We start from the raw sequence: 18,329 nt of genomic DNA on the forward strand, positions 1-18,329 counted from the left end.
GTCTCATTTGTTTAACTGGGTTCTCTTTATCTACTTTTAGGACTTGTGTGGAAATCTGATGATGTTTTAGGTCATATTTATGCAGAAACATAGAAAATTCTAAAGGGTTCACAAACTTTTAAGCACCACTGTATAAATAGTCATTCCCTCACCTGCCTTTCTTTTTTTTCTTTCTCTCTAAGTTAATCAGACAAAAAAAAGCTTGGGAAAATGTCTTTCCCATGTCAGAACACTTTGGCACAAAATGACAACTTTCCTTCTGTCTACTGCAAAGCACTGTCACTGGCAACTCCTTCCAAAAACATTCAATAAAATTCTCATCACAGAAAATTTTACCATCTCAACAATTACACAAATTTTTTAAATGTTTATGCTTATGTGGTGCATCCATCAAACAAGTCCATGTGTACTGTAAGTTCTCACTAAATTATTCAACACCTCCTGATTGTTCAGAATCGAGAATTCAGCAGCAATGCATAATATAATTAACAGTAATTCCACAAAATTGAGTCATACATGAGCTGATAGCCGATGAGGCGATAAGCCATGTACGATGAGATTGAGTGGAATAACTGTTTTATTATACCCACATTCACTGGATTTTGAGAAACGGCATTTTTATTTTTTGCAAATTCAATAAATAAAAACTTTCTACAAAACGTCCAACAAAATCAGTTCCACTTTGGCTGACTTCTTAAAAACCTATCGATGGCTGCACAAATTGACTTGTGTTTTTTTGTTTTGTTTTTTGTAGAAAGCGTCGTCTTGCTGTCGTGCCGAGGCATAGAATAGCTATAGACATTTATTTAATTCTTCCTTGGACAGTTCAGTTATGTCATTTTCCAACTTCTTTGAGCTTTTGAACCAGATCTAAAAAAATTCAACAAATTTTAATGCTTAAAGATGAAAAATGTAAATAAGGGTTGCCAGGCAAAACAAACCTCGCCTGGTAGCACTTATGATGAATATGAAGGAAGATATTGTGAAAAAAATGGGTACCCTATGGCTACGTGTGGCTACTGCTTATAAATAAAATTGTTTTCTGATCCCATGTCCATACAGTAAATATAGTATATATATATTTACTCTATGAGGCAGTAGCAACAAAAATGAAGCGTAATCCAAAAATGAACAATTAAAAAAAAAAAATCACAGAAGTAAAATATACCAAGTGTCTGTACTTTATATTATTCTACTCTTACCTCTTACAGTTTTCGAAACTGAAACCTCCGAACCGAGGCTGACATACACATGCTGTCGCCATGATCGAAACTCTTATTTCCCGGAAAAGGCCCGGCGCTAGAGCTCAGTGGAACGCACTTTCCCTCTGTAATAGGCATAAAATCCACAGACAATAGCTCTATAAAGACACCGCTGGAATGCCTAAATTATATAAAATCCTGGATGGCCAGAAACTTTTTAAACTTAAACGAGAATAAGACCGAGATCATAATGTCTGGGTGTGATCCATTGGATAGTATGGCAGATGTTCTTGGTCCACTAACACCAAACATTCGGTCATCGGTAAAAAACCCTGGTGTGATCTTTGACACCAGACTTAAGTTTGATCAGCTCGGTTGTAAACACAAGCTTCTTCCACCTAAGAATTTTATCTAAAGTTAAGGGCTATCTTTCCCGGAGAGACCTGGAGACTGTAACTCAGGCTTTTATTAACACACGGCTGGATTACTGTAACTCACTTTATGTTGGCCTGGATCACACTTTGTTACATAGTCTGCAGTTTGTGCAGAACGCAACGGCCCGCCTTCTTACTAGGACACGTAAGCGTGATCATATTTCCCCAGTCTTAGCCTCACTCCACTGGCTCCTGGTCTCATTTAGGATTGATTTTAAGATTTTACTGTTTGTTTTCAAAGCTCTTAATGGGCTGCCCCCCCCAGTACCTGACTGAGCTGCTACACATTCATGCCCCTGGAAGAACATTAAGATCAGCAAATCAGCTGCTACTGACTGTACCCAAATCTCAGCTAAAGACCAATGGTGATCGAGCCTTTGGGGTGGCTGCTCCTTGGCTTTGGAACAGTCTGCCATGGCACATTAGATCGGCTGACTCCATACAGGTTTTTAAATCCTCTTTTAAAATGCATCTTTTCTCTATAGCTTTTAATTGAGCTGGCACTTTTTGTATTATATTTGTATATTTATTTCATATTTGTATTTTATTGTTTTACATTTTGTTTTATGTATGTATTTTATGGCTTTTTTAAATTCGGTATTTTATTACTTTTATGTCTGCCTTATTTTTACTTTATTTCAAGTTCATTACTGTTCTACTAATCTGTGCAGCACTTTAGTCAGCTTCGGTTGTTGTAAAGTGCTTTATAAATAAAGTTTGAGTTGAGTAAACATGTCTGAAAGTGATTTTCTTTTGTTTAGTCCATTTATTTCAAAATGGTCAACCAAATTGTGTACACTCACTGGCCATTTTAATCGGAACACGTGTATGCGCATGCGCAGTGCGCGATTGTTACACTTACATTCTTACAGCACGATGATGTAGTGGCTAGCGCCTCTATATGAGGCAGCAGACACAACAAAAACGATTTTGACCTTTTTGGTAACCTTGACTGGATGACCCTCAAAATGTTGGAGGTTCTATTAGAGACCAATGCTCATCTGGCACGGTGGCACGGTGGTGTAGTGGTTAGCACAGTCGCCTCACAGCAAGACGGTTCCGGGTTTGAACCCAGCGGCCGGCGAGGGCCTTTCTGTGTGGAGTTTGCATGTTCTCCCCGTGTCTGCGTGGGATTCCTCCGGGTGCTCCGGTTTCCCCCACAGTCCAAAGACATGCAGTTAGGTTAACATGGGGCGGCCTTGGGCTGAGGTGCCCTTGAGCAAGATACCTGACCCCTGACTGCTCCCCGGGCGCTCTGGTGTGGCTGCCCACTGCTCTGCGTGTGTTCACTGCTTCAGATGGGTTAAATGCAGAGGATGAATTTCACTGTGCTTGAAGTGTGCATGTGACGAATAAAGGTTTCTTCTTCTTTCTTCTATCTATCCTGAAAGTTTCATGAAGATTGGTCCAGCCGTTTTCCTGTAATATCGTTTACAAAAAAACCCGACCGAAAACAATACCTCGCCCCCTGGTGGACTCCGTCCCGGGTGAGGTAACAAACCGGTGAAATGACAGGAGCAATTTGTGAAAAATGCAATAATAATAATAATAATAATTCTTGAAAAATTAAAAAATATATGTCCTTACCATCAAATACTTTCATTCCATATTTTGTTGCTTTTTTGTATTTTGGGGGGTTTTGTTTTTAAGTAGAGTTTTTATTTCGTACTCAGCTGGTTCAACAAAACACTCTGCCATTTTGTTTTTCTCTACTCACGGTATAAGCTGATAGCCTAGTAGTAGAGTAGCCAATCAGAGCACACAATTACTCATATCCAGTGAATGTGGATAGAATAATATAAAATATTCCTGATTATAAAAGCAATGACAAGCAGGTAAGTATAACTGGACTTCTGTCATGATAAAGACTTAGCTTGTTTGTCCTCACCAATTTGTCCATTGTAGCATCCCCCAACTAGGATATGAGAGTCTTTGGGGTTATACTCCAGAGAGACGAGCGGAGAGGCAGGTTTCAGGGTCAGTTCAGGTTTATTTTGTTTTTCTGTAAGGAAAAAAAAATAGTCATCACTTAAAACACCACAGGATTGATTTGTTATAAAAGTCATTAAATTATGTCCACTGAGGTCATTAGAAGCATCTATATCATGTATCTGTTCAAAACTGACTCAAAATTTTAGTGCTTGATTACCAAGATGTGAAGACATCACATGCCTACAAAATAGTTTGATAGTTTCAACATTACAAAAACCTAAACCACAACAGCATCAAAGATACTCTTGCCATACCGATGTCCCAAATATAGGAGTCGTAGCACATGTTTTTGCTTAATTTCTGAAACTCTAAAGACGAATAAGCCACAGCCAGCTTGCAGGAGCCATCAGGGTGCCATGAGAGACTGGTGGCAGTGCGCTTCACCTTGTTCGGGTCTCTGAACACAGACAAGATCAGAGAAGGATTAGAACATTAGTTCTATCTCTCATACAATCTCAGCTCTGACCAGGGATTCATCGAGACAGAATAATTTCCAGCACTAGTCTTTGTGATTTTGGAGCCATACTGATCAATAATGTCACCTGAAAACATTGATGGTTTTGGCTGAAGGCTGCTCCTTCACCTCCTCCAGTATCTCCTCTTCATCAAAGTACTCCTCATAGATATTAATGGCATTGTTCTGTCTGACACAGTGCTCCATGCTCTACAGTAGAGAGAAAGACCAGTCAGTGATGGAGAAATCCACCAGTTCCATACGTGTATTTGTTATAAATGACACCTTTTAATGAATAACCAAAAAAATGCATCAAAGAAAAATGTATAGAGCAAAAACGTACTGCAACAATTGTGTCCATCACGAACACTAACCCTAGGCTGACATTTGCACGACTTTTGGCCACGATTTTGTCGTGGCAAGTCGTGCCATTTTGGAGCACGAACTGGGAGGCTCCCGCACTGTTCACAACTAGTTCACGCATAGTTCACGACGAGTTCACGAATGCGTGCCCGTCCACATTCACGAACTGGCACGACGAGTTCACGCATAGTTTGCACATAGTTTACGCACTTCCCGCATTGGCACGACGAGTTTGCGCAATTCGGACGGTGTCGTGCCGACTTGGGCACGCCTGTGTCATGCACAACCTCATCCTCATCAGATACCCACACGCAATTTCAGAAGTGGACCGCGAAGATCCGAACACACATGATCTGATCCCTGGTGGATGGAGGACTGACCGACACCTGCAGGGGCTGCTGCCTCTAACCGGCCATCATACCCAGAAGGACGCAAAGGATCAGCGAGACTACCTGTCACATTACTACATGTCCCCTGCTGGTGCTGTCCCTTGGCAAGAAAGAATGGTAGTAGCTTCATGAGCTGCATCCACAGTTGTTCCATTTTTGAAATAAAAGAAACGAAACTCCCCCCCCAAAAAAAGTCATGAAGGAATAGAAAATAAAAGACATTAAAGAAAAAAGCAAGAAAAAAAATTGCGAATGGCGAGAAGTGTCCGGGAAGCCCTATATATACCCCCGCACCAACACGAGCGCCACTGTCGCTCAGTAGTCGTGAACTGCTCGTGAACTCGTCGTGAACTGCTCGTGCCATGCGCAAACTGTTCGTGAAGTGCGTAAACTAGTCGTGAACTGCTCGTGCCATCAATGCGTGACCGTGTCAGTGGGAAGGCACGGCCACGCTGCGACGCGCACCAATTCGTGAACATGTCGTGAACTACTCGTGAACTCGACGTGAGCTGTTTGTGAACTATTCGTGGCAGTTCGTGACAGTCGTGGCATGGCGCGCACTTCCACGCACTGGCACGCATCCTCCCGCATCGTCCCGACGAGTTCACGACGTGATCACGAACAGTTTGCGCATAGTTCACGACCCGGTCGCGAAATTTTGTCGTGACCAAAATTTTGAACATTTCAAAATTCTCATCCCGACATGGCACGCAGTCACAACGGGTTTACACACACTTCACGCCAGTTTACGACTAGTTTGCGCACTGGCACGACTTGAGTCGTGCCAATGCGTGCCACGGAATCGTGCAAGTGTCAGCGTACCCTAACACTAACACAGCCAGCTGAGCAGGCAGGTTCTGTGGCTAAACATTTCTGGATACTACAGTGGTGCTTGAAAGTTTGTGAACCCTTTAGAATTTTCTATATTTCTGCATAAATGTGACCTAAAACATCATCAGATTTTCACACAAGTCCTAAAAGTAGATAAAGAGAACCCAGTTAAACAAATGAGACAAAAATATTATCCATCCATTATCTGTAGCCACTTTATCCTGTCCTACAGGGTTGCAGGCAAGCTGGAGCCTATCCCAGCTGACTACGGGCGAAAGGCGGGGTACACCCTGGACAAGTCACCAGGTCATCGCAGGGCTGACACATAGACACAGACAACTATCCACACTCACATTCACACCTACGGTCAATTAAGAGTCACCAATTAGCCTCATTTGCTTGTCTTTGGACTGTGAGGGAAACCGGGGCACCCGGAGGAAACCCACGCGGACACGGGGAGAACATGCAAACTCCACACAGAAAGACCCCTGTCAGCCGTTGGGCTCGAACCCAGGACCTTCTTGCTGTGAGGTGACAGCACTAACCACTGCACCACCGTGCTGCCCCACAAAAATATTATACTTGATCATTTATTTATTTAGGAAAATGACCCAATATTACATATCTGTGAGGGGCAAAGGTATGTGAACTTTTGCTTTCAGTATCTGGTGTGACCCCCTTGTGCAGCAATAACTGCAACTAAACATTTCCGGTAACTGTTGATCAGTCCTGCACACCAGCTTGGAGGAATTTTAGCCCATTCCTCCATACAGAACAGCTTCAACTCTGGGATGTTGGTGGGTTTCCTCACATGAACTGCTTGCTTCAGGTCCTTCCACAACATTTCGATTGGATTAAGGTCAGGACTTTGACTTGGCCATTCCAGAACATTAACTTTATTCTTCTTTAACCATTCTTTGGTAGAACGACTTGTGCGCTTAGGGTTGTTGTCTTGCTGCATGACCCACCTTCTCTTGAGATTCAGTTCATGGACAGATGTCCTGACATTTTCCTTTAGAATTCGCTGGTATAATTCAGAATTCATTGTTCCATCAATGATGGCAAGCCGTCCTGGCCCAGATGCAGCAAAACAGGCCCAAACCATGATATTACCACCACCATGTTTCACAGATGGGACAAGGTTCTTATGCTGGAATGCAGTGTTTTCCTTTCTCCAAACATAACGCTTCACATTTAAACCAAAAAGTTCTATTTTGGTCTCATCCATCCACAAAACATTTTTCCAATAGCCTTCTGGCTTGTCCACATGATCTTTAGCAAACTGCAGATGTTCAGGTTCACATACTTTTGCCACTCACAGTTACGTAATATTGGATCATTTTCCTCAATAAATAAATTAATATTTTTGTCTCATTTGTTTAACTGGGTTCTCTTTATCTACTTTTAGGACTTGTGTGAAAATCTGATGATGTTTTAGGTCATATTTATGCAGAAATGTAGAAAATTCGAAAGGGTTCACAAACTTTCAAGCACCACTGTATGTCATTCTTTTATAATTTGCATATCACACATGATAAATTTAAGCCATGCAGGCTATTTTGTAACTGTGATCATAATGCAAAATCTGAATTTAATGCTGTGTTAACAAATCAACCCAAACATCAATCAGAATCACTGATTCACTGAAGAACAGTTAACTATTTCATTCTCCAGATAGTTTGTTTAACCCCATTTGATCTATAAAATAAAAAGACATACTCACACTCCCAAGCTGCATGATGGCGTTCACAAAATTCTCATCCTTCTCCACTTTCTTCCTGTAGCGAATGGTCTGTTCCATTTCTTCAGGATTGACATCTTTTGGCCACCCCCCCTCCACATGGTTTATGCCACGTGACTCAGACTCAAAGCGCTCTGTGTTCACCTGGAAAGAAAGCAGACTATGATAAGTGACTAATGACACACTTTAAGGCCAAAAGTTTGTGAAGACCTGAACCTTACATCCTATGTGAACGTCCCATTTCAGATGTAGTCCGCCTGTTTACTGTTATAATAGTCTCCACTCTTCTGGGAAGGCTGTTCACTGTATTTTAGAGTATGGCTGTGGGCATATGCTCTTCAGCTACAAGAGCATTAATATGATCAGACAGTGACGGTGGACGAGGAGACCTAGCTTATCGTCAGCATGCCAGTTCATTCCAAGCGTGTTCAGTGGGGTTTAGGTCATGGCTCTCTACCGGCCACTCAAGTTCTTCCACACCAACCATGGCAAGCTATGCCTTTATAAACCTCACTTTGTGCACAGGGGCCTTGTTGCACTGGAACAGGTTTGGGCTCCTCAGTTCCAGTAAAGGTCAATTGTAATGTTACAGCACATAAAGACATTTTATATAGTTGTGTCCTTCCAACTTTGTGGTAACAGTTTGGGAAACGCCCACAGATAGGTGTGATGGTCAGGTGTCTACAAACACTTTTTGTTTATATAGTGTATTTATACTGAATCAGGTTTATTGTAATAAGTATCTTGGAGCTTGTGTGTTGCTCTAGGATCTGTTCTCTTAGAAAAATAACCTATAAAACCGGAGATGAGGTATGATGTAATGGAATGACCATGGACTGAGCAGTAAATGAGTGTGATCCATCCATCCGTTATCTGTAGCCGCTTAGCCTGTACAGGGTTGAGGTGAGCTGGAGCTTATCCCAGCTGACTATGGGCGAGAGGCAGAGTACACCCTGGATAAATCACCAGATCATCGCAGGGCTGACATACAGAGACAAACAACCATTCACACCTACGGTCAATTGAAAGCCACCAATTTGCATATCTTTGGACTGCGGGAGAAACCGGAGCACCCGGAGGAAACCCACGCAGACACGGGGAGAACATGCAAACTCCACACAGAAAGGCCCTCGTCGGCCGCTGGTCTCGAACCCAGGACCTTCTTGCTGTGAGGTGACAGCGCTAACCACTACACCACCGTGCTGCCCTAAATGACTGTGATGAAAATTCTAGATGATTGAGTGACTAGATAATTTCCTGTACTTACCTCATGTTCAGACATTTCCGGTGTGCACTGTGTGGCTACATCACACGGATCTCGGGCTATGAAGTCATCAATAAGAGAGGGGTCGGGCAGAATGTCCACATTCAGCTCAGCTGGCCGGTCCGAGAAGTTACACGGGCGACCAAACTCCCTGCGTTTCTTAGTGTATGCATGCACAATTTCCATTGTGAATCCTAGAAATTGATATTCAGTGCAGTTAGTGGGATGGAGAGATGGACAGAGACTAAGAAAATGACAGACACTGACATAAATCAATTTTATAGAAATCTGTATGAAGACTGAGATTTAGATCCTTAATGAGCAGCCACTGTGGCAAGAAACAATCTCAGAAATAACATGAGGAGGAACCAGAGATGTTCCTTGAGAGGAACCAGACCCAGAAGGGAAGGGAATGTATCAATGCCAGGTATATTTTATAAGCTTTAAAAAAAAAAAGTTCAGTCCGCTCCCCAGTTTGCTGTCAATCCATCCATTATCTGTAGCCACTTATCCTGTTCTACAGGGTCGCAGGTAAGCTGGAGCCTAACACAGAACCACACAGAAAGGCCCTCGCCGAACCTTCTCGAACCTTCTTGCTGTGAGGTGACAGTGCTAACCACTACACCACCGTGCCGCCCACAGTTTGTTGTCATGAATTATACAAGTTTCAACTGAAATGTTGAAATGAACATCATTTCTCATCTCTAGCCGCTTTATCCTGTTCTACAGGGTCGCAGGCAAGCTGGAGCCTATCCCAGCTGACTACGGGCGAAAGGCGGGGTACACCCTGGACAAGTCGCCAGGTCATCACAGGGCTGACACATAGACACAGACAACCATTCACACTCACATTCACACCTACGGTCAATTTAGAGTCACCAGTTAACCTAACCTGCATGTCTTTGGACTGTGGGGGAAACCGAAGCACCCGGAGGAAACCCACGCGGACACGGGGAGAACATGCAAACTCCGCACAGAAAGGCCCTCGCCGGCCACGGGGCTCGAACCCAGGACCTTCTTGCTGTGAGGCAACAGTGCTAACCACTACACCACCGTGCCGCCCACAGTCTATTGTCATGAATTATACAAGTTTCAACTGAAATGTTGAAATGAACATTTGTTAAAAAAAAAAGTTGTGTTCATCAATCTTTTTCAATAGTTTCTTGTTTTAAAGACGTTCTCAAGCATTAACTGGTTATAAAATGTTAAAAGAACTGTACATAGTTTCAGCATTTATTGACTACCATACTGTACAGGACACGCCTCCTCCTATAGACATCTGCGCATGCGTCAGTCCACTGGCTATTAACGTTGCTGTAGAAAACGCGTGAAAAATTCTGCTGTTCTTATTCATTTCTCGTGAATCTTTTTTGCTTTCTATTTTTCTGCATGAACGAATATACAAATGGCCTACAAATAAAAACATACCTAAGAGAGAATAAACAATCTATTTGATTATAACCGGCGCGTCAATCCACCGGATGAAAATGACGAAACTGTAGTTCAAAATGACGAATCAGAATCAGAACCAGAACCAAAACACACTGATGTGACAGAGAGAAGTGATGTGTGGAGCACATGTTTATTTTCAGGCACATTTTTAGACACCTAAAGCAGAGCAGTCACAGGAGCTGCACGCGCAGATTTTACTCCGAAGACGCGCGTGAAAGTGGGATGTTCGTATCCGGTGTGTTAAAATGTGAGCGCGAGCCTGACCCCTCCATCCGGAAACTGCACTGATCCGCAGCGATGGGAAGAACAGACAGGTTCCGGTCAGAGAAAGTTTTAACGCTGTGAAATCCTTACCTGAGTCGACACTTACTAATATTAAATAAACTTCTCTCTTTCACTCGCTGCTCCTTTTAAAGATTGAGACGATCGCGAGTTCTTGACCCACTGAGACGCAGGTGTTTACTGTATCATAGCAACAGTCCCCGCCCACTATCGGAAACGCAGCCTCTTAAGGAACTAAAGCGTTCAAAGGCTGATTGATTTTATTTAGTAAATTCGATGTAGATACAGACAAACAACTGCAAATACATTAAAAATACAGGGATTACACAAGAAAGTGAAAACACTTACTTCCATTGTGGTCCATAAAATCAAGTGACAAAATGAAGGCAAAATATAGAATGTAAAATTAAAATAAAGAAAAATATGGTGTCACAGTGGTGCTTGAAAGTTTGTGAACCCTTTAGAACTTTCTATATTTCTGCATAAATATGACCTAAAACGTCAAATTTTCACACAAGTCCTACAAGTAGATAAAGAACACACAGTTACAAATGAAACAAAAATATTATACTTGGTCATTTATTTATTGAGGAAAATTATCCAATATTACATATCTCTGAGTGGCAAAAGTATGTGAACCTTTGCTTTCAGTATCTGGTGTGACCCCCTTGTGCAGCAATAACTGCAACTAAACGTTTCCGGTAACTGTTGATCAGTCCTGCACACCGGCTTGGAGGAATTTTAACCCATTCCTCCGTACAGAACAGCTTCAACTCTGAGATGTTGGTGGGTTTCCTCACATGAACTGCTCGCTTTAGGTCCTTCCACAACATTTTGATTGGATTAAGGTCAGGACTTTGACTTGGCCATTCCAAAACATTAACTTTATTCTTCTTTAACCATTCTTTGGTAGAACGACTTGTGTGCTTAGGCTCGTCGTCTTGCTGCATGACCCACCTTCTCTTGAGATTCAGTTCATGGACAGATGTCCTGGCATTTTCCTTTAGAATTCGCTGGTATAATTCAGAATTCATTGTTCCATCAATGATGGCAAGCCGTCCTGGCCCAGATGCAGCAAAACAGGCCCAAACCATGATACTACCACCACCATGTTTCACAGATGGGATGAGGTTCTTATGCTGGAATGCAGTGTTTTCCTTTCTCCAAACATAACGCTTCTCATTGAAACCAAAAAGTTCTATTTTGGTCTCATCCATCCACAAAACATTCTGGCTTGTCCATGTGATCTTTAGCAAACTGCAGATGAGTAGCAGTGTTCTTTTTGGAGAGCAGTGGCTTTCTCCTTGCAACCCTGCCATGCACACCATTGTTGTTCAGTGTTCTCCTGATGGTGGACTCATGAACATTTACATTAGCAAATGTGAGAGAGGCCTTCAGTTGCTTAGAAGTTGCCCTGGGGTCCTTTGTGACCTCGCTGACTATTACGTGCCTTGCTCTTGGAGTGATCTTTGTTGGTCGACCACTCCTGGAGAGGGCAACAATGGTCTTGAATTTCCTCCATTTGAGGTCTGTGCTAGTAACCCTGTTTCCTTACCTACCCTCTTAGGCGCTGCACTTCCTCTAGCTTCGGCTATCCCCAACAGTAACCCAGTAGTTAAACACTCCTTGCTAATCTGGGGCCAATTTAGGAAGAGTTTTGGGTTACAACATTTTTCACTTCAAAGCCCAATTGCTGCTAATCATCTTTTTGTCCCTTCAATGGAAGATGGCACATTCAAGATCTGGCACAGGAAAGGATTGAAATGCTTTGATGATCTATACATTGATAATTGTTTTGCTAGCTTCTCTCAATTGACAGACACCTTTGGTATTGCCAAGACACTTTTTTTTAGATTTTTACAAATTAGAGATTTTATACAGCGTTTAATGGCCCAATTTCCTTGTAAACCCCCCGACAACCCCGATGACACATTTCTCTCGGTTAACCCCACATCTAGAGGTATTATGTTTAACCTTTTCAATCTTATTTCCAAACTGCACTGTTCCTCAACGGCAGCTATGAGATCTGCTTGGGAACAAGACTTGAATTATACCTTTACAGAGGACATATGGGGCTCGGTACTTGATCGGATACACTCCTCCTCTATGTGTTCTCGACATGCACTTTTGCAATTCAAAGTAGTGCATCATATTCACATATCAAAAACCGAACTAGCGTGAATGTTCCCTGATGTTGACCCTACATGTGATAAATGTAAGGGTGCACCTGCCTCACTGTATCACATGTGCTGGACATGTCCCTCTTTAGGTAACTTCTGGTCGTTAGTCTTTCAGGCGATTTCAGAGACCCTTCATCACCGAATCGAGCCAAATCCTCTGACTGCTATTTTTGGCATTGCTCCAGATTTAGATCTGCCTAAAGCTCTGCTCAACTTTGTGGCTTTTGCCACCTTACTAGCTTGACGAGCCATCTCACTTAAATGGAAAGATCCAGCTCCTCCTTCTCATTCACACTGGCTCAGAGACATGATGTCCTGCATGAACTTAGAAAAGATCAGATACACTATCCAGGGATCAGAGAATAAATTCTACAGAATATGGCACCCCTTCTTAGTATTCTATGAAAAACCCACAACCAAAATTTCTGAGTAGCCCCCCCCCCTTTTTTTTTTGTCGGGTTTCTCTGTTCACAATTTATACTGTATTCACTTATATTTCCGATGCACTGTTGCTGATGATTTTTATGTATTTTTTCTTTTTTCTTGTTCTGTCTATTCTCAATTTTGTCAATGGTTGCCTGTGTTTGCCCATGTTTGGGCATGAGACATGTTGTGACTCGGGTGGATGCTGTTTGGAAAAACTAAATTTACTTTCCTGTATGGTGACTGTATTATTCTTGACTTGCTATCAATAAAAAGACCTTTGAAAAAAAAAAGAATTTCCTCCATTTGTACACAATCTGTCTGACTGTGGATTGGTGGTTAGCGCTGTCGCCTCACAACAAGAAGGTTCGGGTTCGAGCCCCATGGCCGGCAAGGGCCTTTCTGTGTGGAGTTTGCATGTTCTCCCCGTGTCCGTGTGGGTTTCCTCCGGGTGCTCCGGTTTCCCCCACAGTCCAAAGACATGCAGGTTAGGTTAACTGGTGACTCTAAATTGACCGTAGGTGTGAGTGTGAGTGTGAATGGTTGTCTGTGTCTATGTGTCAGCCCTGTGATGACCTGGCGACTTGTCCAGGGTGTACCCCACCTTTCGCCCGTAGTCAGCTGGGATAGGCTCCAGCTTGCCTCCGACCCTGTAGAACAGGATAAAGCGGCTAGAGATGATGAGATGAGATGAGAATTCTGAAGCTAATGTCTCCCAGAAACTCCTCAGCACCATAACGACATAGATAACCTTTTTTCCCCTTTCTTTTAATAATCATCTGACTTCTAACAGAGGGATAAACAGAGAGGAACTGCTCACCAGTGGCTTAAGAGCCACCATATGTTAAATAACCCAAGAAGGAGCTCGTCCTTCAAGCTTTCTGAAACATCCTGTACAGATTTAAAGGGAAACATCTGAGCTTGACATTAACTACAGCACTGCTACATCAATATGATCTTCAGTACTGAAGAGAGAGGAAAACCGAACACACAGGACTACAGAGTCTACTTTAGTGAGTAATCTCATATCCTGGACTGTATATTTTAACAGCTTAATCAGTTTTATTAACTGATATTATGGAGTATTATCTCTACAGCGAATTTTAGGATCTAATATTGTCTCAATCTGTTGTGTTCACCATCTGATAGTATGCTTTTACTGATGTCATTCATAGACAAGTCAGGTCTTTTGAGCCGGTGAACTTGAGAAGTGCCAACTTTCATATACTTGAGGATATTACATGGTTGCATGAAGATATGAAGTTTATCTTCAAGTGGTGAATATATTCATGAGTGAGTGAAGCTAACAAGTGATATATTTTTCAACACGAGAAGATAAACTTCATATCTTCATGTCACCGTGTAATGTTCTTTATATTATCAAAGTCCTTCGCACGCCATGTGGCGCACAGGGCGGCGCCGATCTCCGTTTCCATAGTCCTCGGCCTCTCGCCTATTACATAGCTAGGGTTACAGTGGGGGGCTAGTGCTCTGGTAACCGTGAGAGTTTGACTCCCCACTCGCATCTGTATTGCAATGTGCCTTGCCAGGTGGCAGTAGGTACCATTTTTATGATGGTCTTTGGTATGACATAGAACTTGCGATCTCCCGATCAACACCTGAACACCTGGAAGGCTACCAAAACTTCATTAGCTATTCTTCATGCATATTTACAAGAGAAAAACATACCAACAGACATTAAAAACCTGGAAAAGAGACACATCGGAGATATAAAACTTCCGCGCTAGCGAGTGACTGTGAGTTTGTAAACACACATGGCTGTGAGGTTTGCTTCATTTAAAGTGAAGATTTTGAATTTTGACTGCCAGGTCGCTCCGTTGCTTGTAGTTGTTGATGTTGATTTTAAAAGTAACTAAGTAAATTACACAGGGAAAATAATAACAACAACAACAACAATAATAATAATAATAATAATAGGCTTGACTGTGCTAGCATTGGCCTTCACTAGCACTACACCAGCTAGAAGGTAACTGGACTGCCATGTTAACAGCACCGAGTCATGGGTAAGCTTGCGTTGCCTTTCGCTAACACTACTGCTGAATGCTATGCCGGCTAGAAGGCAACTGGACTGCTGCACTAACAGCACCAAGTCGCGGGTAAGCTCGCGTTGGCCTTCGAGAATGCTGATGTGAAGAGTGTGTATGTATAATAATAATAATATTGGCTAGCTTTTTTTCATGGTCTATCAGATATCTTCCATTAAGCTACTCGTCTTCAACTCGTTCAATATCATGCTAGCTGAATGGAATATATCTGATATACCACTCAACACCAGCCAACGTTACTTAAATATGTCACTCAGATCCATGATGTATTTTGTATGAAAAATCCGAATTTTTCAATACGAGAAGATAAACTTCATATCTTCAAGCCAATGTGTGATTTTCTTTTTATTCACAAACAAAAAGTACCCAAATTTATCAAAAACAATTCATTGATTTAATCACGAGCGTCCCAGATTTAGTTCATATGAAAAATACGAGTGGTGTATTTCCCAGTAAAACACTTGTGCCCTTATTATATAATATATAAAATATGTATAAAACTTAATGGTTATTTGTATCTCTGTGTCAGCCCTGCGATGACCTAACGACTTGTCCAGGGTGTACCCCGCCTCTCGCCCATAGTCAGCTGGGATAGGCTCCAGCTCACCCGTGACCCTATAGAACAGGATAAGCGGCTACAGATAATGGATAGATGGATGTATAAAACTTGGATAATAGAGTTAAAGTATTGTTTAAAATCTCTTCAACATTTGGGTTTTGAGTGTATTCTCTTTATTTCTAATGTATTCTCCAGCCTGAATATGTGTCACAGATGTTTGCTCTGGAGTGGATGCCAAAGCCACTGACTCTGAGTACCTTACAATCAGAGCCCAACACGGGGAGGACTTAAAATATTCATCTCTTGACATCAATGGACAGAAGGAAAATTAAACAAATCAACAATAATATATCTCTAAATTAAATTGTGTTACTGAAAATCTTAATTAACAGTCAACAGAGAAATCATGATGTGATTTGCCAAGATGACCTGGCGACTTGTCCAGGGTTTACCCTGCCTCTCGCCCTTAGTCAGCTGGGATAGGCTCCAGCTTGCCTGCGACCCTGTAGGACAGGATAAGCGGCTACAGATAATGGATGGATGGATGGATTTGCCAAGAATGTGCTAAATGAATAATATTTCTTTTCCCTCTCAGGCAAGTGCATATGGTGCATCAGAGCCTATTCCTTGTTCAGGTATGTAATCATCATTATTCTGTACATGACATTCAGTCCTCATTGTCTTCTCACAATGCGCAAAACTACATGTAATGCTGATGCAAAAATGCTTATTTAACCAAGCTCCAGATGAGCTTTACCTTCTTTACACATTTAGTTTCCAAAAATGAATGCAAGTCACAGGTTGATTTCACAGTTTTCATCTGATGACATTCCTTTCTGTATTTCCAACTGACAAATGGTACTTTTACAGAAAGTGATCAGCAAGGGACAACAGATGACAGATTGCTGAACAGGAGGGTGTTACTGAGCTAATACAGGTAATATATAAGATGATATGTATTTCAATTTTAATTATTATTTCTGTCACATTCCAACATTTTTTGCCACTTTTGCTTGCGTGTTGCTCTTGACAATATGTGGCTTGAAACTAATACTGAGTATCTTTTGCATCAAAAACTGACTAAAACTTTACTTTTATGCATAGAACTACAGTTGTCTGTTTCTCCAACAAATAGGTATTGTACTGAAGAAACCAAAAAGACATAAAATAGACAGTGAGGCTGAAGCTTTAACCTGTATTTTTTGTAAATAATAATAATAATAGTAGTAGTAGTAGTAAGTTACATCTGAGGAAGTATGCTAGGCTCCAATTAGTGGATATTGTTAATGTTAAAAATAAAATAAAAGTTGATTGCTATTTGCTGGGGCGGCACAGTGGTGTAGTGGTTAGCACTGTCGCTTCACAGCAAGAAGGTCCTGGGTTCAAGCCCAGTGGCTGGTGAGGGCCTTTCTGTGTGGAGTTTGCATGTTGTCTGCATGGGTTTCCTCCGGGTGCTCCGGTTTCCCCCACAGTCCAAAAGACATGCAGGTTAGGTTAATTGGTGACACTAAATTGATTGTAGGTGCGAATGGTTGTTTGTCTTTGTGTCAGCCCTGCGATAACCTGGTGACTTGTCCAGGGTGTACCCTGGCTCTTGCCCATAGTCAGCTGGGGTAGAACAGGATAAGCGGCTACAGATAATGGATAAAGTAAAGATAAAGTTCCAAACTCTGTTGGGACTTTGAGTTCAAAATGAGGAAACAGACTGCAGCGCGAAGACCTGATCTCATGTTGGAGGATGCAAATGAAAGAAAGATCTGGATTGTCGATATGGCCTGTCCCCAAGAGGAAAGCCTGGAGCGAGCGACAAGGAAGAAGCTTGACAAGTACCAACAACTTGCTTTTGAGACCAGGGAGACTAGGGCTGGCAGTCGAGATTGTCCCAGTCATTATCGGATGTCTTGGCGATGGCGTTGAGAAGGCAGCAAGAGTGGTTAAGAAGAAGAAGAAACCTTTATTTGTCACATGCACACTTCAAGCACAGTGAAATTCATCCTCTGCATTTAACCCATCTAAAGCAGTGAACACACACGCACACACCCAGAGCAGTGGGCAGCCACACTAGAGCGCCCGGGGAGCAGTCAGGGGTCAGGTACCTTGCTCAAGGGCACTTCAGCCCAAGGCCACCCCACGTCAACCTAACTGCATGTCTTTGGACTGTGAGGGAAACCCACAGGGAGAACATGCAAACTCCATACAGAAAGGCCCTCGCCGGCTGCTGGGTTCGAACCCAGAACCTTCTTGCTGCGAAGGTTTTAAGAAATTAATCGACGAGAAAAACACCTCCAGAGTAGTTACGAGGATGCAAGCGGCGGTTCTCCTAGAAGGAGGGAAGTCTTTGGTGGACTGATACAGAGCAGAGGAGTGACTAAGCTAAGGAGAAGTCTCAAACTCAAAGCAACATCCCAACAACTGCTTGGTGGGATTGTGATGTAGCAGGACACATAAGCGCTGGCTAATTTACCAGATAATAATAACAACAACAACAACAATAATAATAAATAATAATAATAATAAGGCTATGCTAGGCGGGGCTAAGCGCCACCTCATCATTAAGCCTGGCTCCTCCCATTAAGTAAGCCCCGCCCATGGGCAGCCCAGGCAAATAGTGTTTTTAATTCCTCCAGAACAGCAGATGGCGATAGAGAGTTAAACATGGTCCTGATTGTACTTCCTGTCGCAGAAAAAACATTGATA

At 42.3% G+C, this 18,329-nt stretch overlaps 1 protein-coding gene and 1 long non-coding RNA gene across 3 annotated transcripts in view; one reads left to right on the top strand and one right to left on the bottom strand.

Annotated features, from left to right (window-relative positions):
- The window catches only part of dnai2b (dynein, axonemal, intermediate chain 2b), a 23,062-nt gene extending 12,493 nt beyond the window's left edge, over positions 1–10,569 (bottom strand). The window contains exons 1-6 of one of the 2 annotated variants that reach the window (XM_060940169.1): positions 10,493–10,569; positions 8,674–8,864; positions 7,389–7,550; positions 4,171–4,292; positions 3,883–4,025; positions 3,525–3,638 (exon numbers count right to left, since the gene is read on the bottom strand). In XM_060940169.1, the coding sequence (XP_060796152.1) occupies positions 3,525–3,638; positions 3,883–4,025; positions 4,171–4,292; positions 7,389–7,550; positions 8,674–8,856 (724 nt within the window). In that variant the 5' untranslated portion in view covers positions 8,857–8,864; positions 10,493–10,569. Of the gene's footprint in view, positions 1–3,524; positions 3,639–3,882; positions 4,026–4,170; positions 4,293–7,388; positions 7,551–8,673; positions 8,865–10,476 lie in introns of both variants that reach the window. The other variant, XM_060940168.1, reaches the window with a different exon arrangement.
- Positions 1–16,571, top strand: part of LOC132898505 (uncharacterized) — a 22,854-nt gene extending 6,283 nt beyond the window's left edge. The window contains exons 2-4 of the long non-coding RNA XR_009656541.1: positions 13,801–14,020; positions 16,228–16,267; positions 16,503–16,571. This is a non-coding gene — a long non-coding RNA (uncharacterized LOC132898505). The remainder of the gene's footprint in view (positions 1–13,800; positions 14,021–16,227; positions 16,268–16,502) is intronic.
- The last annotated feature ends 1,758 nt before the right edge of the window (positions 16,572–18,329 follow it).

This window comes from Neoarius graeffei, chromosome 14 (genome assembly GCF_027579695.1).
Source record: "Neoarius graeffei isolate fNeoGra1 chromosome 14, fNeoGra1.pri, whole genome shotgun sequence".
NCBI lineage: Eukaryota > Metazoa > Chordata > Actinopteri > Siluriformes > Ariidae > Neoarius > Neoarius graeffei.